The following is a 27,387-nucleotide window of genomic DNA, read 5'->3' as shown; positions in this document are numbered from 1 at the left end:
TACTTGATTCTTTGCAGATAAAAGTTTATATTCAGGTGTATATAATCCTTTATTGTTAATTGCCAGTGGTGAGCAAAGAATAAAAATTTACTCTTAAAATTTACTATTCTGTTTACAACTGACTAAATTAGGTATTTTAAAGAGTGCTTCTGTAGGTTTTTGATAATTAGTTAACCTTGTATGTAAGACTGTTTGTTAGTGTCTTGATAATTAAATTAATTGAATTTAAAGTTTTGGAATAGATGAATTATTGAATCAGATTGAAATGAAATCATTTTATTGCTGATATGTTGTCTGTTTGTTGGATTTCCCAATCCTTAATTTTAGATTTGGAATCCATACTTTACCATGTTAATTAGCATAATTTCTAAACGCACAGTATGTCTTAGTGATTGGTGGGAAGGATTAAATACCTTAATTAGGAGGCGGACATGTATTGTTTCCAAGCACAAAATGTTTCAGTATGCGATTGTTCTATTAATAGTTAGACAGCGGTTTAACTCTTAAATATTTTAGAGAATATTATTTTACAGTTTACATTTATAAGTTATTTCTTTTTGTTTAGCCTAGAATTATAATTTTCATTTTAGTGAATTAAATATTTTAAAAGTTATTAGCAATGCCTCAATCCAGGCATTCTTGCCATTTAGGTCAAGAAGAGAGAAGAGTAAATTATTTTCACATCAGTGTAGAACAAAAGCATAAATGTTATTAAACCTAATTTTTAATATCTGAAGTTGTTTATACTAGTTGATCTAATTGTACAAGTGAATTCTTGTCCTGGTGTATGTGTGTATATATGAAAAATTAGAATCTTAACATGTGTAACAAACATTTAAAATTCCATTTTAAGTAGAAAAAAATCAAAAAGTTGAATTTTTTAATTAAAGTAAGTAGTTGTAACTTTTTATTTTCTTTCATTCATGAATTTAATCTTATTCTTTTGTTATTTTAATGATTTTATATTTTTTATATTATTACTAAATTTTTTTTCAAGTGTTTATTTTTCATACAAACTTTCCAGTTGCTCTTTCAGTCTTTATTCCAAGACATTCTCCACCCTAAATCTTTCTATCTTATCTTACTCTTGTTTTCCAAGATCTTTCCAACTAAATTTTCCATGTTATTTTCATGCTCTTTAGTTTTAGTAGTGCTTTCTGTCCAGTTGTATTCAATTTACCTCTTTCTCTTTATTTCTAGTAGGCATTCTTATTCAAATTTTTTACCTACTGTTTACTCCCCTTTAACCAGCATTGTTGACAAACATTTTTGACATGACGTTTTCTTCTTTTCCTCAATAAATTTTGCATCTTTACTTCAGTAGCATTCCAGTTTTTTTGGCTGTTATCTTTCACAGCTTTATTAATTATAGTTTGTATTGAGATAGTATGTTCATGTAAACAATAACATCAAGTTTAGTTACAGCTACAACTGTTGTGGCCGCTTCCCAACAAAAAGAAATTCAAAACTTATATGTACAAATTTATTAAGTGTTATTTTACTTTTCAGAGATTTTTACTGTTTGATGGTTATTTATTTAGGTCTTGTTCATTTTTTTATATTGATTTAGCACGTAGTATTTTGTAATTTGTATTATATGACAAAAATGAACCATGAGTCTTGAATGTGGTAACAGCAATAACTTGAATGAGACAGATTGGAATACTGTGACAGTGATGACACACACAGTGATTTTAATGTTTAGATTAAATCATTTATTATGTACATGAAATGTACAGAAGCATGCAAATTAATTTGAACAGAAAATTTTTGTTTACTTTTATGTTGTAGCTGCACTGCTTGACCACATCCATTGTTTAAGTTTTATATGTAATGTGAGATTATTGTTCTTCGGTTATTTAGCAGTTTTCATGTTATAAATTATGTTTTTTAAAAGTTTATTTAATTTTAAGTAATATTTTTTCTTTTATTTTTCTTGAATATATAATAATGGACATAACTCCAAGAAAGCATTTGAAAATTGTTTCTCTTTCTGAGCACACCAATATGACACAATAACAGATAATTCTGTTGGACCAAAGGCAGTGATTACTATTTTAAAACAGTTTAAAGAAATTGGTTTCTTTTTTATCTCAACGGGAAGGCAAATGTGGCCATAAAAGAAAAACTACTACAACACAGGATCGGATATTAATGAGGAAAAGTAAACTTGATCAAAAATTATCTGCTGTGGACTTAAATTGAAAATTAGCAGCCAGTGGGACAGATTGCTGTAGACATGTGACAACGGTTAGACACTAAAGTTTTTTGCAGCTCAATGGAAAGCTTGTCGGCCAGCTAAAAAGCAGCTGTAAAAACCAGCCGTGTGTAAAGAAAAGGCTCTTTTGGACCAAAACACATGCTCATTAGACCAAAGAAAACTGGAAAAATGTTATGTTTTCCAACAAGTCACATTTTTATGTTCAAGGGCAAAGGATTCCATACATTAGAAAAACATCAGATGAAAACACCACCAGCTCATATCCTACAACCAGTTAAACATTCCCAGAAAAAATTTTTTGGGTTTATTTCAAATTTAAAGACTCTTGTTCATTACTTCCAGTAGATGGTATGTTGAAAAGTGAGGGATATATCAAGATTCTGAAGGAAAGAGTTGTGACCCAACTTCAAAACAAATTTCCACAGGGCAATGGAATGTTCCAGCAAGATTTGGTGTCATGCCATACTGCCAAAAAATGTAAAAATTTTTCAAAGAACAAAACACTTAGCCAGGTAGCCACCAGCCAGGTGGTAGCTTCCCAGACCCAATTGAAAATTTTTGAGCATTAGTCAAAAAATGACCCAAAAATGAATTGTATACAAATTGATCTTAAGCATAATATTGGTATGGATTCATGATGAAGTTAAAAAATGTGTACTACACTTTTTGAATGTATGCCAAATTGTTTACGTGAAGTGAATAAAGGACATATTAATTACTAAATATTCACAGATTGTATAGTTATGGTTTTATTTTAAATAAAGTTTCTTCTTTAATAACATTTGTGTTAGAATTAATTTTCATGCTACTGTACTGTAAATTCATTGAATACATATTATAGTTATTTTAACAAATTTATTGTTTGCGTTAAATGATTTTAGTGAAAAATTATTCAGAAAGTTTTCATTTTTTTCTTAGTCTTAACCCAAGGTTTAGACTGCCAGGTATCTCAACTTGAAATTTTAAAGCAAAATTTGTTCATTGATTTTCAAAGCACAATTTTCTACGAATCCTGTTATACTGTTTTTACTGTTTGTTCATAAACATTTACTGCAGAAATATAGATCATGAGATATATAAAATTGCTCTTGTACATTTATTTTTTCTCCTATTTAAAAAATGTTTATTGCTTATTTCAGCCATGGTGACTTTGTTACTATTATTGATTTACCTGAAGGGGAACACCAGTATAAATTCTTTGTAGATGGTGAATGGAAGCATGATCCATCTGTGGTAAGAACTTATTATATTTTTATAAAAATTATTATTAGCTTGTTTTAAATTTTGTTTTCAGTTAAATTTTAAACATTTTTTTAAGCTTATTATTTGCTATTAAGTAAAATTAAGGACTGAAATTTAATGTATATTTCTTGAAATACTGTGTTGAAAGCTTGTCAGAGGCTGAAGCTTAAATTCTTGGTTAGAAAAGTTGAGTTGATGTGAATATATTTAAATTGCTGTTGCAGTTTGTGAAATGTTATTCACGTCAGTGATATTAAGAATGCTCCATGACAATGTTATTTGCTAACTAGTCATTGTAAAACAACTTGTTCTACAGAGGGATTTTAAGATTAACAACCCTCAACCCCCTACTAACTGGATTTGGCTCTTTGCTGTTTGCAAAGATTAAACTATGTTGAATGGAACATTTTTATGCACATTTGAAGAGAGGAGAGAATAATGAATGTTCTAAACAAATTTTGATTTAGAATACTTATAAGTTATGTGCCTTGAAAACTTAGAAATTTTCATTAAAATTTCATAGATTTATTAATGTGGTGGGGTACTATGGGATTACTATGAAGATAAAATGTAACATTTTTTTTTTATTGGAAAAGTGTGGGCTTTTTATTCCCCAGACATATATTTATGTCAGACATATATGAGTAATGAAAAGTTACAAATAAGACTAATGAAACTGTACTCGTATCTGTGAACAGCCTGTATTCAATTCTGTCAATATATTTTAAATTTAGATAACATTTTTTTAATTAATAATTAACTGATCATCTGCTAGGTAATGAAATTTTTAATGATTTTCTTATTAAAAAATGTTACAAGAAAAATTAATATAGAATTATAAATAAAAAGAATTGAATTTATATTAAATAAAAGAAGCATTTTAATTTTAGTTCATTTTAATTGAGTACTGTTACTGAGCACATAAATATTTTATTTAATTATCAGATTAATAATGATAGTTGAGAATTATATAACGTCTATAAAAAAAAGTAAATTTCTAATTTTATTCCATACTGTACTCATTAAAAGCATTAGTAAAATTTTATTACCTCCAGAAACCAATTTTAATTTTGTTATCAGTTGTTATTTAATGTACTACTGTTTTTATAATTGCTGGTTACAGAGAATTATTGATAACGGAATGGGATCTAAGAATAATCTTGTTACTGTGAAGAAAAGTGATTTTGAAGTATTTCAGGCATTAGCTATGGATAGTGAAAGCATCTCATCAAATCAACAGAGTAAGTCTACATTTACTTATTCAGATTTTCTTTGATGTAACCTTAAATTACACATAAACTAGTCCATATATAAACTAATGGGTTTATTTCCATTCATTATTTATTTATGAATTGTTGATAAATATTTAAAAATAATAAAATTTGTATTCTGAAAAGTGTAATTTTTAGAAGAGAACTATTTTAGATTCATTCAAAAATCCTACCATTTGACCATACATCTTCAGGTGGTTTCTACTGGTCATGAAAATAATAATTATTTTGATCTAACGCTTGACATCAGTGATGTTAATGCTGATAGTTTTTTTTTTTTTTAATTAGGTAGGTATGTTCCTGGTATAAAGTGAGAAGGTGTAATTATACAAGAATCCTTAAAAAATGTTCTAATGTGAGCTTCTGGCTACATATGGAAAGAGAATGAGTATGAAGCTGAATGGCAATGAGCAGGTATCTGTAACAGCCAAACTTGATGAGTAAGACATTTATGAAGGATTGCTTTAACATAAAAATACTTAGTAACACAAAGTAGAGAGGTGTTTATGAAGAATTTTTACTGCTACAAACAATTAAAGAAGTTGGCAAGGTTTACAAACTCTACAACAGTACGTCCAACAGAAAGCTGAAGAATTCATAAACATTACAAATATAAGAGATTAATTAATGAGCTTCTCAAAAAAGACAGTAGTCAACCGACTAAGTGAATTTTTTAAATTAGTATAGCTGCAGTACATCACCTTATTTACATATTTGACATGTATGGATTTCATTATTTATGTTCATTAACTCTATTTTCAACTTATTTATTAATTTTTGTTTATTAATATGTGTAAAAGTAGTTAGTGTTACTATTTAATAGAATATGCTGTCAAGTCAGTATCTATCTAGCATGCGTGTTACATATAAATTAAACATATCATATTTACTTATGTTTATGGTGGCCTGGCTATGCTTTTTCAGATTTTACTGGTAAAACTAAAAAAAAAAATATCCTTAGGAAAAATGGCAATTCTCTTTCTTATCCCCTTGTCCACCATTTTGTTATTTTTATATAAAAATTTATATCTAAAGTTCGGATAGAGGAATCACATTAATTATTGGTAAGAGTCTTGGTAATAAAGTTTTAAAATTATCAAAAAATCAGGAATTAAATACCTTTGCAAATTACAGAATGGTGGCCGTACTTATTTTTCAATTCATTATATATTTGTAAATATTAGTTTTATTGAAATTTATGTTATTTGATAAAATATTAAGCCTTTTATTTTGAACAAAATGTTAATTTTTTAATATCTGTTAACAAATAGCTGAGTTTGGCAAAAAATTGAGGTAATTTTGTGTCTGTTTTCATGTCCTTCACTTTACGCTCAATTCAATTAAATATTAATTGTTTTTATTTATTGTTAATTCTAGTATTGTAAGTTACTATCAAATTAATTAATAATTTTATTAAAACTAATATTTATGGAGATATATATAATATTTGGAGATATTTTTGGAACGGATTGAAAACTAAACATGGCCACCATTTTGTAATTTGTGAAGGTATTTAATTCCTGACTTTTTGCTAATTTTAAAACTTTATTACCAAAATGCTTGCCAGATATTAATGTGTTTCATCTATCTGAACTTGAGATATAAATTTTTATATAAAAATAACAAAATGGCAGACAGGGAAAGAATGAAGGAGAAATTGCCATTTTTCCTAAGGATATTTTTTGTTTAGTTTTACAAGTAAATTCCGAAAAATTATAGCCAGCCCATCATTTTAGAAACACCCTGAATATGTGTACTTATGTTTCATATTTGTATAATATTATACAATTCTACATTCGTTTAAACTTTGTAGGGCTATTTTGAAAGTTTGTATCTTTAAGTAAGATTTTTTTTATAATTAATTTTTTTTAAATTATATTAAATAAATAAAATAAAAACATATTGATAAATCAGAAAGCTAGATTTTCTATTGTTATGTTTGCAGATAATTTTATTAAGATTTTTTCAGCCTATGTATTAAGCGAATAAATTTTTATTTTAACTGAATTTTGTAACACCAGATAAGATTTGTATCCTGATAATTTATTATTGCCTTTGCCCAAACTGACTAATGAAAGGTGGAAACAAATATTCTAGTATTGTAAATATTGTGTAATCCAGTAATTGGCATAGACAGTGTACTCAATTCAAATTATATGCCCCATAGTATCTAAATGCACAGAAAGTATATATATATATATATATATATATATTTATTTATTTATTTATTTATTTATTTTATTAGATCAGCCAAAGTACAGAATAAATAAAGTTGGATGACTTACCTTATTCCACTATATATGCAGGAACACTTTTGAAAAATTTACTCGCATCATCAGCTGCATTATATATTCATCTCAAATTTCATCATAAACTTTGTAAAATATAATAACATATCATGCATTTATTTAAAGTTTAAAACCTTTAATGTTGTTTATTATTTTTTTTATTTTAAACTTTTATTTGGTTAAATTAAAAATTAAAATAATATTTAAACAAAAAATTAATTAAAATAATGTTAATTTTAAAAATTAAATTGTAAAAAATTTTATATGTGTGAGGTGGTTTATGAAACCATGCCATAAGTCAGCAAACATTATTTTGCAGTAGAGCTAAAATTAACTAGCAATGTCAAAAAATTGATTTTTAGGTTTTAACGAAATCTGTTGACTAAATTCAAATGTCACCAACAGCTTGTAAAATACTGAAAATGGATCTTGAAATACACACTGCGAATTTTAGAAACCATGCCATAAGTAATGTTAAAACCCCATTGCGACTTACGGCATAATTTCTTCAGAGCTTGTTCCAATGAAAATACTGTAATATTTATTGTTAGTCCATTTTTACAAGACTAGACTAGACTTTTTACAAGAAATTATTTTTTAAATAAAAAATATTAAATACAAGTTTCAGTCAATTATTTTGCACAAATTTTACTGCTATTTTCTAAAGTAACTAATTTTTTTTTTTTTTAGGGCGAAAAACACTTGCGTGTTATCATCGCTCAGAATAAAATAAAAAAAAGGGAAAACTGATAATTAAAACTACATTAAAAAAAAACTGAAACCATTAAACAAACAAAAACATACAACTAATGTCACAGCTAAAATAACATTAAAACAATAAAACATTAAAAAACTACAATATAAAAACAAAGACTAAAACTTACAACTAATAACAAAAAATATCACGAAGACTTACAAATAAAATCACAGTCAGAACAACAATAATATCAATAAATTTAAAAGAAAATTTAAATAAACAAATAAAACTGAGGACCAGAGGACCACTTCCTCTCAGCGAATTTTCCTGTGGGTGTAGTTCAATCGCAACATAGTATCTTTGATATGATGAAGTTTGTTGTCTACTGTGGCAATCCAATCATCTTGCCACGTTGCACGAAGTGTGAGTTTTATACAGTTGATGAAGCCTGGTTTAGTAACACAGATAATGAAAGAAGGCTGATTCCATGCATCTTTAGCAGCGGAATGTGCATATTCATTACCCAAATCCCCATGTGGCTAGGAATCCAGCAGAAATTCACTTGTGTATTGTGATGGTTCAACTCTGTGATTGTGTTGTAGATTTCGATGACGATAGGATGTCTGGAATAAAAGTTTTTTAAAGTTTGGAGAGCACCACAAGTCACTGAAAATAGTAATATTTCAGTACTTAGGGTAAATGATATTCAGAGCCTTATTTATAACGAATAGTTCAGCAGTAAACACATATGTAATACCAGGTAGACCAAACATATAAGTTAAAAGACAACAAATGCATAACCAATGGTATCGTTCTGTTTCGATCCATCAGTTTATACTACTACATCTGGGTTTATCTTGGAGAGAATATAATGAAACATTTGCTAGAAGAAAGTAGGTGGTGTTGATTCTTTATTGTATATCATAAGGTCAAACATAAAATTTATAAGATTGATTCTCCACGAAGGATATGAACACGGATACATTGGAAAAGTAGAAAGTACTTTTCACTTACATTAGTAGAAACTAATTTTCACTTACAAGGTGCAGTAGACATTGGGTATGAACACCTAGAGGTGCAGTACAATGTGGATGGTCCTCAACCTTCCTAAATTAGGATTCTCAAGGACTGACTCAAAAGCCGGGTGATTTGGCTGTTTTAAAATTTTTTTGTCGAGGTCTTAATAGTGTTATGAAACCAATAACTAGTCAGCTTAACTGAATAGTGTTTGAATATTTATGCCTGTATGTTACGATTAACGGATTGAGGATAAAATTTGCCAATTTAATTTTTATAAGTTGTGTGGTTTTGTTATTCTTTTTGTTTCAGTGGTTTGTTATTCATTTTGTTTAACTTTACTCATAACAGTTCTTTCACTTTGTATTATTAGTAATCTTTTATTTCTTTGGGTTCAGTAAATGAACAGCCAATGAAATTGGAATTTCTAGAAAATTCTGGAATTCTTGAAGTGAAAATAATGTAATTTCTTCAGTACGCCCTATGATTTTTCTTTATTAAAAAAAAATATTAAAATGATTTTATTTGTTTTTTTTACAATATATAACAGTTCTACACAATTCTGAAAATTTTAATATAATATTCTCGTGGAGACATTCTTTCCTTCCTCGGCTACTGAATTTTACTTCTCAAAAACTGAATGCATTTTCCCAAAAATCAACATTTCACAAAAACAGATTTGAAAAATCTATTAAAAATTCCATTTTTATGTCAAAATTTGCAGAATTTTGTATTCCATTAGAAACAGTGAAAACCAGAAAAATGGTTTTCCTACTTATGGCATGGTTTCATAGACCACATCACATGTGTAAAAATATGACGTCAAGGCATAAAATCAAATAAATCATGTTGTCCATTTAACTGAACTTACTTTACTATACTGATTGAAATAAATTAAATTATTCATCACTATCAAAATAGATGGTGGTGCCATCTACTACAGCTTTCAAAATATTATCCTCCCCATATTCTTTCTGAAGGTTGGTCATATTAAATTTATTATTATGTTATATATAATATATTTCTAAAATGTCTAATCCCTTACTATTTGTATTCATATTATATTTTTTAATTTCCAGTACTTTTAAATTTGTCCTATTATCAGATATTGTATTTATTCTTAATCAGGTGATCAGATACATTACAGAAACTGAGATTACCTTTTTTATAATTTCTAAAATGTTCCAAGAATCTAGCCTTAAAAGATCTAGTGATCTTTCCTATATAAATATGGTCACAATCATTACATACAATTTTATAAATACCACTCAAATTATATAAATCAGATAAATCATTATGTTTATTAGTTATTATGTGGTTGTTGGTATGCAGGTTTAAATTTATTATTATAAACTTTTGTAATATTTTCAACTATTTTATCAGTATATACATATTTTAAATTAAATATACATTGTCAACTTTTAGTGTGCTGTTTAATTATATATGGCAATTTGTTTTTCTAATACCTATTTCTTTAATTTACTTTTATTTTCATTAACTAAACTTTGTTTAATTTTCATTTTATTTTATTTTCATTTTAACTTTGTTTAATTAATTGCTCTATTTATTATGTTGATTTATCATGTGTGATTTGAAGATCTATTATGTATAGTGGTTTTGTTAGATGTGGGTTTCCTATAAACTGAAGTTATGCATTTATTAATTTCAATATTAACATCTAAATAATTTACTTTTTTATTATCTATTTCAAAGGTAAATTTCAATCCACTATAGTAGGAATTTAATTTGTTCAAAATGATTAAATGCTTGTTACATATAACTGAATTATATAAACTACAAAAATATCAACATATCTAGTCCATAATAAAATTGTATGCATATGGGTTATCCCGTAAATAACTCTACTTTTCAAACTCCTGTAAATAAACCTCAGATAAAATAGATGACCATCAGATAAGAGGAAAACTCATCAGTAGAGTGTTTTCCTGGTTGTAATATTTGTCATCAAATTTAAAATAATTCTGTTTGTATATATTTCCTATAATAACAATAATATTTTCAATAAATAAGTGATCATCATGATTTTGTGTTAATTTTAATTAATTTTAAAATATTGTTTTAATTTTTAATTTAACTGAATAAAAGTTTAAAATAAAAAACATAAAATGATTAAAGGTTTTAAATAAAATAAATAAATGCATGATATGTTATTATATTTTACAAAGTTTGTGATGTAATTATTTGCGATGAATATATAATGCAGCTGATGATGCGAGTAAATCACAAAAGCGCTCCTGCATATATAGTGGAATAAAGTAAGTCATCTACTTAATTTATTCTGTACTTTGGTTGATCTAATAAAATAAATATATTTGTATGTAGTACAGAGGAGTATGATTCTTAAAAGAATTGATTTTATATATATAAAATTTTTTTTTTATTTACCAAATCATTGATGTAATGATAGCAGCAATTAAAAAGCTGTTATATAGTAATAAATAGAAATAGGAAGCAGCACAGACTAACCAATAAAAATTACATGACTTAGCTAGAAATAAGAAAAATCAAATAATAGAAATCTTAGAAACATTCCATTGCTACAGGTAGAAACTGTATTATGTAAAAACTGAGAAATTTATTTTATTTTGTGTAGCTGAATATTCTCAAGAAATACCTCAAATAAGACCGTGGGAAAAACCATCAGGGCCTCCTATATTGCCACCTCACTTGCTTCAAGTTATTCTAAATAAGGATACTCCATTATCAGTAAGTATTATTAATTTTTATGATTTTTCACTTCCATGTGTATTCTGTTTTGCCTAGTAAACTTAATGCGAAAAGTTACTATTTACTGTAACATTGTTTTAGAATTTAAAATTAGGAAAAAAAATTATTTTATTAATAAAATAATGTGCATACATTTTACACATTCGTTTACTTTAAAAGCAGGCGGATTTCAAATTACTCTTACTCTTTTTTTTTTTAATGATGTGAAAATATTGCCAGATTTTCTGGAATTTAATAGTCATTTTATTGCAAACTCAGTAAGTTACATTCTGCAGGCTGGATACTTTACATGTAAGATTTTTAAAATATCAGGTGAGAATAAAATGTATGAACTAATTAGGAAGTTTGATTTTTATCAAGACGAATTAAAAAATAATAAAAAAAATTGTAAGGATTATAAAAAAGGATAAATTTGGCAACCATTTTTCCTTAAGGAAAATATCCAGTAACATATGTTGTAAGTTGGCTATGATCTCTCCCAACCAATGATTGAAAGAATGATTAATGTACAGTAATTCATTATGAAGAAATTTCAAGTTTGATTGATAAATTATGAGGAATCTGATGTCGCAAAATGTATCTTTTAAACAATGAAATCATGATTTGGTTTTTATGAAGTACTATTATCTAAAACATTATTATATTTAAAACTATATTTTTTTAATTTGATTCATATATTCAACAGAATTATGTTTTTTTTATATTACATGTTGTTATTACAACTAATAGTGTTGTAATTATGTGTTGTTAATGTATGTATTTGTGAAAAAACTATATTTTTCCAAATGCTTCTTTCATCAATTTGCCACAATACCTCTTCATTTATTACTTCATCTACTCATCTGATTTTTAAAATTCTCCTGTAGCACTACATTTCAAAAGCTTCTTTTCTTCTCATGTACTCTGATCATCCAACTTCCATAAAGTTGATTTGATAGTGGAGGAACAGGTAGAAGGGAAAAATTGTGCAGACAGGCAACGTAACGTTTGGAATATGTAAAACAGATTGTTTGGGATCTAGGATTTAGGGGTTATACAGATAAAATGAACAATCCCTGTAAGTTTCCATAAATACATTCTTTAGATAGGATTGTTTTTCTCTCAATAAGAACTCTCACCCTTCCACTTCTATCCAGTTGTTCAACTTCAAGTTTGTATCTTGTTGGACAATTTGTTTCTGCAGGAGTAGATCATCCTTTCTTATATTCTTTTTTTCTTTTCATTGTAACTCTGGGTTCTTTGGATCTAACCTGTGAAGTTTATATGTTCTTGTTAGTGTAATTTGATAGAGGGTCAAATTACACTAACAGTAAGCACGATGGCTGTGAAATACGTTTCAGGTAAAACAAGATTCTTACCTCTAAAAGTACAAAAGTACAGTATATGTTAAATTGTAGGTAGGTTTTAGATTATTAAAGGAGTAAAAGGTTCAACAATCATCTTGCTCACAAATAATTGTTTCTAAACAGACAAATAGTTTCCAAATGGATAATTATATACATTAAAAAGATTTTTTTTGCTCTAGTTATTAATTGCTACATTGCTACTTAAGAGCACATTGCTACAGTGCTCTTTAATTGCTACATTGGAATAAAGTCCACTTGCACTTTTTATTTCATGATAACCTATATACTTAATCTTTTATAACCTAATAATGCTTTATGATTAAATAAAACAAAATTCTCTTGTATAATTTTGGAACAAAATTCTCTTGTATATCAGCAAATCATTCTGTCACTTTATAATTATAATCTAAACAGAAGAAATGTAACAAAGTCTTCACTGCAAGAGATGGTTGTAAGAGAGAATGTACAATGGAAATACTAGGAAAAGACTCATTTTTTGACTCTGTCACCTCACTCTCAGTTGAACTTCATAAATTTTATAATTGTAGATGCAGCCATTTTCACACTTCACACTTTTCTGGAATACTTCCCATACACCTTTACTTGAGACAGTGGGTCCAGAGTTGTAAGACCAAATACAGGTCAACATATATATGCACATACAAACATCTGTCTGGCAAAGATAGATTTTACTTTCCTTATAACTATAGCAGCATATATCACTATAGCAGGATTGATGCTGTTGAATTGCCTACATCAGAAAAAGGACACCCTGACTGCAAAAAATCAATCCACCATATTTAGTAGTAATTCAGTATAGAAACTTATTTTCTCTCATAAATTATATTAGATATTCATAATCAATTTACTGACATAATCTGTGTATGTGTATCAGATAACATACATAAAGACAAGAATATAATTCAAAATGAATAACTCTAATGGAAAGCTTATCAGTAACATTAGAAGATCAAGATTAGTTATATAAGCATTTACAGTGTTGTATATTCAAAAATTCCAAAAAAAATTCTGTAATTTATTCAAAATTTGTATTAAGGCTCGGATTGTATAAGGCTTCTTGAAATAAGACTTATATGTCCCTTATGTGTTACTTTCATGTAATGAATCTATTATACAAAATCAAATTCATCAGTAAAATAAAACCCATATTAATTAAAATTTTTAAAATTTAACAGCAAAAGAGGAACTAAAAGAAATGAGCAACTAAACTTGAAAGTTGCTTATATTTTGTAAACATAACCAGCTTTATCGTATTCAACGGTGAAAATGGTGAAAATAAATTATATTGCTGTATTATATATTTATAATAAACTATTTCAGCCAATTAAAACCAGTGACAACATCACATAGTATGACTCCACTGGTCTCATGACAGAATTAAGGTTGTAGAGTGATGTAACTACCAAATTTAGACTGAAGGGAATTCAGTTATGAAAGAAAAAAATTGATTTTAGAACTATTAAGAGGAAATTAAATTTTTAATAGTGTATTAAAATGAATATTTTTTTTCCAGTGTGAACCAACATTGCTGCCTGAACCAAACCATGTCATGTTAAACCATTTATATGCATTGTCTATAAAAGATGGTGTAATGGTACTAAGTGCAACACATCGATACAGAAAAAAATATGTTACTACTTTATTATATAAGCCTATTTAATTTAGTTAAAACATATCTGTTGATGATAATAATAATAGTTGTACATTTAATTGTGTTATTTAAGTCAGGTCAAAAACCAGTGTGTAATTATATATCTGTAATAATTTTAGCTATAAGTGATTAAAAATTATTAATGAAGAGCCTCAAAGTTAATTGTCCTGTAGGACTCTGGTTATTGTTTGTTAAGTTGTTTTAGTTTTCCTATCAAACTGTTCAACTTAGTGCATTGCCTCTACTTAACTGAAAAATGTTGTCCATTTACTAAATATTTTAAAAAAGAAAATAATTTCAATAAGTCAATATATTAGTACAATATATATATATATATATATATATATATACTGTATGTCTTGGCATACTGATAAGGTTCATAAAACTTTTGAAGAAAAAACTGTTTTTTCTGAATGCTTTAAGTAAAATATTCTCAAATTCTGGTTATAGGCTACGGCCACACAGGCATTTTTTCATGCTATAAACGCAGCTTCTTTTCATGCAACTTGAAGATCCACACACAGCTGGCCACACATGCGTGATTTTTTTAGTGCGAGCTCAGTTTGTTTGTTTGTGCTGTCCAGTACAACATGAATCCATTTTCAATAAATAAAAATGCTGTTAACACATTAAGTGCCATATTAATTGTTTGTCTACGACATTATCGACGTCAAAGAATGCACTGGGAACATCCTCCTATTTTAAGTGACCAATCAGTAAAGGAAAGATTTACACTTCCACACAGTAAGCTGAAAGGATACCCTGACAAGTTTTTTGAATATTACATTATGTCCATATCTTCATTTGAAATGTTAAGATTGAAAATTAAAGTAGAAAAGGTGATAGTAATGCAGAACTGTATAAGTGCAGAAAATAAGCTAGCAGTAACTTTAAGATTAATGTTAATTTTTTTACAACATTTCTATTGTATTTCTACAATGCAGTTTATTTTTCATAAAATTACAATTATCAGTTAATTTTAAATATTAAGAAAGGACAACACTTAATCCTCACCTTCTTCATATAACTGTCTGTTGTTGACTGTGCTCACAAGGTGCTGGAGTTGAAATGGAAGTACTCTTGCAGAAATTATGATTTGGATAGCTGTATGCCTGGATAAGTTGAATCTGAAACTCTAGCTTGTCAATTGGTTTCATCTTTTTTATACGTGGTAACTGTGACATCAGAAAAATTTCACTTGGGTCCTGCATTACTTTTGTGGGCTGTTGTTCTAAATTTGCCTTCAGGAGATTGAGAATGTCTCTTTCAAAAGGATCTGACTTTCACTTGTTTGGCATGCGTGAAATCACCCAGAAATAATAGCTGGTTTTTCGGTTCTTACTGCTGGTCCTTCACTTGCTTCAGTATTCATCATTTCATGATCATTATTCATGTTTCCCAAAGACCTGTTAAAAAAACGCATTCAAATAACTACCAAAAAATTAAAATGCATCCAAAAACTTAAGAAAGAAGTTCTTTTTTAGAATACTAATTAAACATTATATTTGTTCTGTACAAAATGAGGGAAGGTACATGAGACAGTTAACTGTGAAAGAGTAGAAGGCAATCAATGATCAGTACGAAAAAAGGGCAAATCTCCCTCATTGCTTGAGAGCAATTGATGGCGTATAAGAATTATACGCCATCAATGAACTGTGGGGTTCAGGTTGCTAATATTTTTACTACAAAAAGTTTTTTTTTCTATTGTGTTATGCTGTAGTTGATTCTAACTATTATTTCTGATATATTGATGTAAGGATTTTTGGTCATGAAGGAGACTCAAGATATTGAAAACAACTGAGTTAGGTAAAATGCTTTACCAACAAACTTTTTAAACTTGTCTCAGCCTGTTTTTGTAGCTGACAAAGCCTTTGTTATGTGTGAAAATGTCATGAGACCGTATCCTGCAAGGGAATTGACTTGGCAGTAAAGAGTTTATAAATACAGGCTGTCCAGAGCACGGTGCCTTGAATGTGGATTTGGCATATTAACAAATAAATGGTGCATTCTTCATTGACCAATCTATGTTAGTATTGATATGGGCAACATCACTATCCAAGCATGATGTGCGCTTCACAATTTTGTAGGACAGTGAGATAGTTTACCCTGTCTGTCATGCTCACTAGAAAATATTCCTGCAGTTGGAACAAGAGGAAACAACATTAGAGTTGAGACCAGAGACAGTTTCAAAAATTACTTCTGTTCTGCAGATAAGTGCCCTGAAAAAATTGTTCTTATAACATTGCAGCTTAGGAACCTTATTGGTGCAAGTACACAGTACAAGCTACTAACTAGTAAAAGCAATAATTTTGTATCAAATTCTTTAAAATTTTGTACTAATTAGTTTTGTATAATGCTCTTCTAGGCTATAACTATTACCTACTTAAAATTGAGGTTACATCTTGTAAATTAAAAATAAAATTTAATTTGTATTACTACTTACCAACATTAGATTTTGTGTCCATCTGGGTCCCATTTTTCCCCAACAACATTCTTAGTTACAGCAATCCAAGCATCTCTTTTTGGTTCACGGCTTCTGAAATCATTATGCCTTATATTGTAAAGATATGGATATATTTCAGTAATGATAATCTATCCAAGTAGTTTTCCATGATATAGTGTTTTTAAATAAAAATTGAAGAAAAGAACACACGAATATAGCGAAAACAGAAATAGTAATCTGTTTTTACATGCATGTGGCCACTCGCTGAGCTTGAAAAATAAGTCTGGTTGTATTTGCCAGAATGCAAAAGTCGAGCCCCACTCCAGTGAGAAAACAAGCTGCATCTGACCACACCTATGCTACAGCAGCTTGTCTATATTTTAAGTTTGTTTTCATGCTGCGTTTTGGTTTGAAAAAACACTCGTGCGGTCATAGCCTTAGAAGAAAGTAAAATGACCAAAGTGAGGGAGTGATGACTTAAAAAAAAGTTATTTGTAAAATAATTATGAAAATTCAAAGTTATTACATTTTAAGAAGAAATTAATAAAATATATTTTTTGTGACTCATTAAAAAAGAAGTTTTATTGAATGCATGTCTTATGTTTAAAAAAAAAGCTTCATCATTAGAAGCATAAATGTCGTTTGATGATAATAATAATGTATTGATAAAATATTCTTACATGGAACTTAAACATTCTGTTGACTTTTTCTTTTCTGAATTAGCTAGCTATTTGTACTAACTATAGAATTTAAATAAGTTTGATTGGATTATTAGAAAAGTTAAGTATTTTCCTAATTTCTTCTTGGTAAAGTTGTAGACTTTTGGTAAAAATTGACAGCAGTTCCTTGTATTAAATATCTTAGGATAATACTTCCTCCATTTTGAAGATAAACTTGAATCATATATTAATTATAAAAATAAAAAATAAAATAATAAAACTTAAAGTAATGAATCAAGAAAATATTTATATTAAAAAATAACTCTGTTATTGTATATATACTGTTATATAACAACTACGTGCAGTTTTTTTAAATATCTTCTTAAATTATTTCTTGTTTTATAGTTTTTTAGAACACATTTCAACATATATAAATTGCTTTCAAGCTGCAAAATGAATTATTTTTTTTATAAATATTTTGTTACTGATAAATTTGTTTTTCTTCATATTTTTTTTTTTTTTAAACTGACCAATATCTTAAATAGAATTCAGGTTTTTTACATCATTATTCATGCAAAAGATTATAAGAAAGGTAAATTATTCAAATAAAAATGATTTTTTATAAATAACAGTGTTACACTCAGTATTTTCACACAAACCTCGGGGTGTAGTATTTAATTGCATTGGAATATGACTTTTTTTAGAATTGTTTTGGTACTATACTCCTTTCTGTTCTACCCAATCCTTACAATTCAGCAATTGTACTACTTCCTACATCCTCAGTTGTCTGTTTTTATATTCAATCTTTGTCTTCCTTTATAGTGTTTAATTCTGCACACCACTCTATTACAAAATATCTGAACCTTGATGTCTTAATATATGGCCAGCCAACTTTGTCTCATAAAATTCTTCCACAAATTTTTCTCCTCTTCTGCTTATCTAAAAAACCCCTTCTTTAGAAATTTTAATGACCTGTCTAATTTTCAAATACTTCTGCAACACTTTATTTCAAAACCTTTCCGTTTCGTATTGTTCATATTTCATTTCCATTAAGTTCCAATATGCTTATCAGATATTTTAAGAGGTATTCTTTTGTTATTTCTGTATTTGATACAAGCAGATTATATTATTTTGCATTAAAATTCTTGCTTTTGATGTCTATTTACTTTGTTTTACTGTTTAAATAATAAAATTATGCATCTCTAATGTATTGTTCTCTAAAATTAATATTTAATTCCCCATTAATCCTTTCATCACATTTCATTATCTTTGTTTTATAATTACTTGTTCATAAACTAAATTTTTATTTTAGTAATAAATCTGTCATTCAGTATTTCTTCAATTCTGCTAAAATGAAAATGTATCAGCAATCATAATAGTTGATTTTCTTGAATATTTACTGCACTCTTCAGTGCTTCTTCATTATATTAAGTTGAAAAAGTAACAGGGAAAGATTACTTACTTCTCTCACTGCGTTCTGAATCCAAGCTTTCTTTTCTGGCTCTTGTAACTGCTACCTTCTTCTAAACAGCAGTTAGAACCAGGTTGTAAATAACTTATTTTTCTACTTTTACAGCCAGTTTTTCTTATCTTCTTAAGCATTTTATAAATAATACTTAATAAATTACTCATTTAATCAGAATGACCACTTTTGTACCTATGTCCATTAAACCAAACTGACTTCACCAGACATTATTTTATATTTTAGTTCACTTCCAATGTTAACTGTAGTTCTCACATACATATCTGCACCCATGCTTTTTGGTATGGTAAAAATTATGCGGTTTAAAAAATAACATTTTTTCAGGTATCATAAGTTTAATTTGCAAAGCTTGTTCAGACCTTCTTGGCATGAGAGAATGCCATTGAGAGAAATGAAATAAATATTACATGTTTTGTGAAGTATATATGGGGTTACCATTGTTAATAGTTGAATAAAGATAGTTTTAGTTATTGTAAAAAGAAAAATAATTTTAATGTATTTTATAGGCACATGATATTGAGTAGCCATATTTATGAATAAATATTTTATAAGATTTTCTGCTGTAAGTTATAAAAATGTAATTATAGTTTTAACTATTTGTATATAAAATTTTAAAAAAGAAGATTGTTTATTAAACTTTTATTTTTATGATTATAAAAGATAGGTGTGCCTTAATGCAGAGGTTAAAAATAGTTTTAATGTGATGAGTGTTATTATAGGCTTAACATGTATCATTTTTATTTTATTTAAAATCCTTTTTTACTGAAAGGTTGATTTATGTGAATGCAGTTATATTTATATTTTTATACCTTGACATATTAAATAATTGATATTCTTCAAAGTTTAATAATATTCATTTCATTTTAAGTTTTAACAGTAAAATAACCTTTCCTGGAAAAATAATTAGTTATATAGAACATTAAAATATTTTTTTAGTATAAAATTTTGAATTTAGTTGTTGAGTTTTGGGCAATCCTTTAAACTACTCCAATCAAAGGCACAGTCTCTTTGCCTTTGCGTGATCTTTCCCGTTCCTTTTCATATTCTTTACGTCTCACTTCCTGGGATCACTGCCATAGTTTCATCAGCTTCTTGTTGCCAGCAAGGTAGCCCACACTTTTTTATTGGAGCTCAGTTGGTTAGTGATCCCTATTCACCGGCAGAAAAAATCCAAAGTAACTGATCCAAAGTATTCTTGCTTGGGAAAATCAAACCTTTTATAATCCTTATAAAATCAGTCAACTCTTAATTGAAGTTTTTATTAGTAGAGACATTTTTCTGACACACTTCATAGACATTGCTTCATTATTATTATTAAGTAATAATAATAATTGTATATTTTCCTAAGTATAAGTTAGGATTACTAGAAATTACAAGATACAAATTTACAAACTCCTAATCCCATTGCATTGTAGGAATTGTTTCCTACAATAGTTTTAACGAAAACTAATTTTCACAAAATAACAATCTTCACAAAAATTATAAATTAGAACTTAACAATATAAAAAGAAAAGATTACTTTACTTTAAACTTACTAATTTCTATTTGACTAATGAAGGTCAAGTACCAGGGACTGTATCTTACATAATTAACAATGAAATATTTGTTGTATACTAAATAGTTTTAAGTCAATAATAGTCTTTATTTCAATAATACTTGAACAAAGGTTTATATACTAAGTTTGTGAAAGATGTACTTGTCATGCTTTTTTCTCCTTGCCTCATTTGCTTATTTGAACAACAATATGAACTCCAATCACAACTAATACTAGACCACTTGGAGCTACAACATTCTACCTTCATGATAATAATATTATAATTCTAATCATTGTATAAGAAACCTTCACTAATGTTTAATTTGTTCCACTAATGTGCAGTCAGTTTTTCAAAGCATAATTAGTCACCTTAACAAACTGAATAATTGATTTACATTGCTTCTTTAATTACGGCAAATTATGTTTCTACAAATGCCTGTACAATAAAAAAAGCTGTGGAGAGAGCTTCTTCCACAGTACTTTATCAGACCGCTTAGTCCTGCCATAACATTTAAATAATCCTTTGATGAGATGCACCTAGCAACTTTTCAATACCAAATTTAGGTTTGTAGTAATATTAGATTTCATTATGTTTTTGTTTAACATATATTAATTCATAAATAGTAGCATTCTGTTTTAAAGAAAAATATTCATAACAATAATGTGTGTTGACTAAACAACTGAGTTTGACATACTTGTGACTTATCACAGGCTTTTAGTGTAAATAAATTAGTTTTGCAAAAATAGATAGTAATGTTTCTTTAGTATGGAGTTCATTTTAACTGTTATTTTCATTGTTTTTGTATTTATTTGTAAATTTATTTGCATTAACAATTTTAATTAAAGGAAATTATTTTGATTTATATTTTGTTATATTTACTTTTTATTGTCAGATATAAAGTATTGAGTTCAGTTACAGACATTTCATCATAAAAAAAGATTGTTTCAAATTACAGCAGCAAGTAATGTTCTTACTCTTTGTAGTGACAACAAATTTTCTTTAAATGACATTACGAATTAATTCATTGTATTTGTGTCAAGCTGTTAATAGTTTGTAGTGTGTATATTTCATTTTTAGATTTGAAAATTGAATGAAAGCTAAAACTTTTTGTGTTTTACTTAATTTTCTACATAAATTACTTTAACCATTCTGCCGGTATTGAAAGGAAGTTGTTTAGGTTGAAAGGAGGTAGTTGATAATGACAAAAAAGTAGCTGGTATTGATTAAAAAAAAAATAAAGTAATTAATTGACTTAGGAGTTGATTATGAGAGTGGTGTGTAAAGTATGAGATTAAATAATAAACTATTATACTAATCATTGAAAAACAACAGTAAAATAATTTGACTGAGCTATACATTAAAAAGAATTGTGAATATTACATATATTATTCTTTCTTTTTTTTGGATATACTTCTATCAACTGTGATGATTGGAAAGAATTCATCACATTTTAACTAACAGATAGGTGGAGATGATTAGCTCTTGCCTTCCAATTTAAAGGAGGTTGACAGTTTGAGGATAAAATCATACAGATTCTATTTTTTGCTGCTATTTTCTTGTAAATGTTTCCCTGTTATTGGACTGTGATTAACAACAGATGCAGTTTTCTATGGATCCTGATTCAACATATTCAGAATCTTCCATGAAAGCATGCAAATCATTCCTTGGTGGAATATATAAGTAAATTGGTATCTAAGTGGATATTTATCTTATTGATGCATTGAGAGTCCATTACATTTGAAAGCATATAGATCAAATTTTCTAATTTGTGTGTTGGGTTTTCTAATTCAGCAATGATGTACTCATCTCTGTGATCATGCATGCTTTAAACCTTTACTTAGTAAATCATAATGTAAAAAGAATTTTGATGTTAGTTATTTTTTGAAAGCATTAAAAATTATGTACTACATGCTTTGGAGAAAAAAAATTAATTACCTGACTTTTATTATCATTGTTTTGAATTTAATATTTCTTTTTTTTTTTCAAATTTTTTTTTTAATTTTTCAGAATATATTTCCCAATTAAAAATAAAACTTAAACCATTATTTTAGTTAATAAACTGTAAAGTATGTATGTATCTGTGTATTATAATGTTTATTTTTAAGATGCTGCTTGAATTTTTAGGTAGATTGTAAATATTTTTGTTATCATATATGTAAATAAATAAATAAGATCTTTAAAGGTGATCTTTTAAATAAATAGTTCTTTAATATCATTATTTTATGGTATTCAATTTATATATACTGTATTAAAAATGTTAAACTGCCTTTATTAATTTTCTGTTAACAATATATTTTCTTTTAATATTTAAATGAAAGTATGATTTTATAAACACAAATAAAACATTTGATTTTATTAAGAGTTCTGGCTTTTTTTATGAATAATTAATTCTCATTTAAATTATACATAAATGAGAAACTTACAATATGTTGGGATTGGAATTAAAAAATTGAACATTTTGTGCACATGACTTGTTATGCTATTAACTTTCATGCTATTGATTATTAGTTCAGAACAGCCGTGTCATGAACGAATACTGGTTTACAAATTAAAATGGAAAAGATGAAGTATTTACCAGAGGAATGAAAGAAAGTAAATGATATTCACTTGCTTTTGCTGAATGGAATTGAATCAATATAATGCAGATAGGAGTATTAATAAATAAAATGGATTAGAAGATCCAGGTTTGCATAAGAAATTTACCTCTGGTTTCACCTTTTTCTATAAACACTGAAGGAGACTGTTTATAGACAGAGCTTATTCCCCTTCAGGTACACATACCCAAAATCCAGTAACTCTACTGGTTACAATATTTAGGATTAAAAACAGCAGGTGCCACCCAAACTAATGAAAAGTAACAAGCTTTTCACTACCCACTTAGGGACTAAACAAGTTATAAATAAAATTCTATTACTCAGTCAAAAGTCAGTTTTATGAAATTACTACTACTTGTTACTATGAAGAATTGATTTAAAACCCACATTTTGTTCTATTACTGCACATTTGTAAATACGTAGGTATAATACACAACTATTATAAATAGATGTAAGAAAAACTTGTAAAGAGAAGGTGAGTTTGTAAATGAGTTATATAGGTGGGAATGACAAAATTTGAATATTTTTTTTATTTAATACCATCCCTTGTTAAAATGTAGTAAGTTGAACTTTAAAACAATGCAGTTAAATGTTTGATTGAAAAAAAAGCCTGAGTTTTTTGGGTTTGTTAACAATATAGAGAATGAATTTTTGTTTATTTGATGTGTTTGAATTAGTTCCTTGCAGTTTGAAGAAAATGGGAAAGAAAATTACAGACATATTTTCTCAGTGCATAATTAAGTGAAAGTTGAAATTAATTAGAATTGAGTAAAATGTTTAAATCTCAAGTTCCATCACACTGGTTTAGAAACTAGGATTGATTTAAAGGGAAATTGGAAACCTAAGATAACCTGACTTTTAAAATCTGAAGTCATTTTTAATTGACTGGTGTGATCAGTTATGGAGAATATCTAAATAAAATGGAATTGTTTTACTCAAATTTGAGAAGAGATTACTGAAATTAAAATAAATCATAGAGGACAAGAAATATAGCAGTAAAAGAATTAATAAATAAAATTACTAATTTATAATTACCATGTCATCGGTAAAATAATTTTAAAAATGATGCATCATTAAACAAATGATTACAATTAGATAAGTTCAGAAAGTGAATTGTATACTTAAAACACTTGTTACTGAATATGCTTTCTTGAAAAAATAATTAGAATTGAGTAAAATGTTTAAATCGCAAGTTCCATCGTACTGGTTTAGAAAGTTTAAGATTGATTTTAAGGGAAATGTCTAAATTTACTATAATGATTACCCACAAGTACCTACCGTATGATCAAAACATCATTGTGTTTCAAACAGAATGAGACATCTAGTTTAAAAAATTGGTCTATACCCCTTAAGTGAGAGAGAGAGAGAGAGAGAGGAAAAGCATTCTTCACTATACAAGGTACTACCCAAAAGTTCGGGGAATTTTACCATAAAAATAAAATAGCTTACCATAACTTATAATTTCCACTGTCTCCTTCAAAGTAATTCCTTTGGGCACTGATACAGTGATCCCAGCGTTTTTCCCATGATTCCATGCATCCCTGGAAGTCTGCAGGTGTAAGTGTTCGAAGCACGTTCTGCGTTTCTTCCTGAATCTCCCAAATTGTGTTAAAACGACGGCTTTCAATTGAAACTTTAATTTCGGAAAGAGAAAAACGTCGCACGGGGCAAGGTCAGGCGAATAGGGTGGGTGGGGGAATAACTACCGTCTTTTTGGAAGCCAAGAAATTCCGAACGGCTAGCGATGTGTGCGCGGGCGCGTTATCATGGTGCACAACCCAGCTGTTATTACCCCACAGATCTGAACGTTTGCGCCTAATGATTTCACGTAACTGCTTCAAAACTTCACAATAGAACATCCCATTGACAGTTTGACCGAAAGGAACAAATTCCTTATGGATAATGTCTTTGATGTCGAAAAAAAACAATCAATCATCATGGACTTCACGTTGCTGCGAACTTGGCGTGCTTTTTTTGGCCGTCATGAACTTGGCGACGACTGGTGCTTAGTTTCAGGGTCATACCTGTACACCCAAATCTCATCACCGGTTATGAAGTTAGGGTCATATCTTGCTGAATTTTTCAATTCACTACAGACAGCTACGCGATTTTGTTTCTGGTCGCTGTTCAACAGTCTCGGTACGAATTTTGCAGCAATGCGTCTCATGTTTAAATTGTCCGAGAAGATGCGTTGCACGGATTCATATGACATTTGTACGATTCCAGAAACATCATGGATTGTTTGTCTACGATCTGCAACAATAACCTCTCGCACTTTCGAGATGTTTTCCGGTGTTGCGCTTGTTGATGATGTTCCTGAATGCTCATAGTCATAGACTGTCGTTCGTCCATCTTTGAATCGTTTGTACCACAAAAAAGTTTTACTTTTACTCATAGCATTGTCACCAAATGCTTCCACAAGCATGCGATGGGTTTCTGCCCCAGTTTTTTTAAGCATGAAGCAGAATTTGATGCAGGTTCTTTGCTCATTAAAATCTGCCATTTAGAACTTCGCCGAAGCAGTAAAACACAATCGCACAAAGTCAACAATGCATCCTCTCACTGTCACAGCTGTTGGAACACTGATTCACAAAGAGTACTGTTGGCCACATCTAGCGGTAACAGGTCGTACCAGCAATAGTTCGCGCGCGAAATTCAAATTTCCCGAACTTTTGGGTAGCACCTCGTAGTTTGCAATGTCTGATTTCAAATTTCCAGCTGAAATTAATTTCAACACCAGCTGCACATTTTTCCACTTTTATTTTCTTAAAAGAAAAAAGTTAATTTTATTTCAAGGAGTTGAAATAATACTAATTTTTGCTTACTTTTTTTCTCAAGGGTCGGACTGCAATATTTATGCCAAATTTGATGAACAAGAAAATGAAGAGCTTTTTCCATGTAAATAAATAAATAAATTGGTTTTCTCCCCTTTTTGCACTTCAGAGGTGTGAAATAAAAATTATATTAATAGTTATCTTATGACTTATGAGGAACAGGTTTTTAGGGTTTCTGGTCTTGGCACTTCATTTCAAACCCTCAGTGGCTATTAATTAAAGCAATTTTTATTAACATTTATGAAAAGCAATCCTTATAAATAACAAATATTTTAACTTTCTGTCTACCAAAAGAGAGGATCTGTGATAGTGTGATAAGGATTAATTTCCCAACTAAGAATAAAAATGTATACAATCAAGTATCACATTTAAGATTTTTTCTTGGAAATGTGATATTCAGCTAATCATTTAAGTTATTATCTGAATTATTGTTTATTCTTAGCCTGATAACATTATTTGCATTTTACTACACACTCTTAATGTTTGCTTATAATTGCCATGAGCGTAATGAAACCATTTTTCCTCTGTCAATAACATAAAATCTTTTATAGTCATAGTATTATGAAATTTATACACCTTACTTATTGGTTGGATTACAATCATGGCCTCTTACATTGGTCTTGCAAACATCCTGTGGCTCTGCTACTCACTTTTGTGTCTTACATATCATAAGCATTCTTTTGAGATGTTCAGCCCAGATAGTTCTTCCTTGTTATATTAGTTATTATAACTACAGACTAAGAGCCACTTACAGTGACTATTTTTGTAATAAAAAATTACTATTTGTAGTCTGAAAAAATTCCAACCTACCTGGGTTTAAAAAACCAGAGTCTTTTATAAAAAGGCTATCACTTCACCAGAAAAATGTACAGTGTTGATAACAATATCAGGTTCATTGAACAGTTACCACAACTTTACAAGTGTTATTATCCTCCATTTTTATCATATTTATCATCCACCTGGGCCATATATCTATCTTAAAATAATACCTTCTGTCTAAACAAGTGATTCATAACACTTAATTCACACTTCTAACAGATAACTGATAAGCCTTATCATTATTTATACGTTTAAATTCTCTATTTTTGACTTTCCAAAACTTTTAATGCATAACAGTACCTATTTCAGTTGGAAAACTAATTCTGCCCCAAATGCGTTTTTCCAGTGTTCAATCAGAAAAATAATTTTCTTCTCTGAGAATGCCATTTACCTGAGTAGTAGAAATCAGTATGTATGGGTATATTTTTGCTGCAAAAAAATTTAAGGAAGTGTTCATACCTTAACTTACTTGACAATTTTTTAATCTTCAGCTTCGATTGATTGGCATGCAGTTAACT

The 27,387-nt window shown here is 28.3% G+C and overlaps 1 protein-coding gene across 1 annotated transcript in view; it reads left to right on the top strand.

Moving 5' to 3' along the window:
- Positions 1–22,983, top strand: part of alc (5'-AMP-activated protein kinase subunit beta-1) — a 33,423-nt gene extending 10,440 nt beyond the window's left edge. The window contains exons 3-6 of the mRNA XM_075368688.1: positions 3,361–3,454; positions 4,587–4,704; positions 11,351–11,463; positions 14,365–22,983. Coding sequence (XP_075224803.1) covers positions 3,361–3,454; positions 4,587–4,704; positions 11,351–11,463; positions 14,365–14,511 — 472 coding nt within the window. The 3' untranslated portion in view covers positions 14,512–22,983. The remainder of the gene's footprint in view (positions 1–3,360; positions 3,455–4,586; positions 4,705–11,350; positions 11,464–14,364) is intronic.
- The last annotated feature ends 4,404 nt before the right edge of the window (positions 22,984–27,387 follow it).

The sequence above is a fragment of the Lycorma delicatula genome, chromosome 6 (genome assembly GCF_047948215.1).
Source record: "Lycorma delicatula isolate Av1 chromosome 6, ASM4794821v1, whole genome shotgun sequence".
Classification (NCBI taxonomy): Eukaryota; Metazoa; Arthropoda; class Insecta; order Hemiptera; family Fulgoridae; genus Lycorma; species Lycorma delicatula.
The sequence above is the reverse complement of the archived record's forward strand: the minus strand, read 5'-3'. Positions and strand labels throughout refer to the sequence as shown.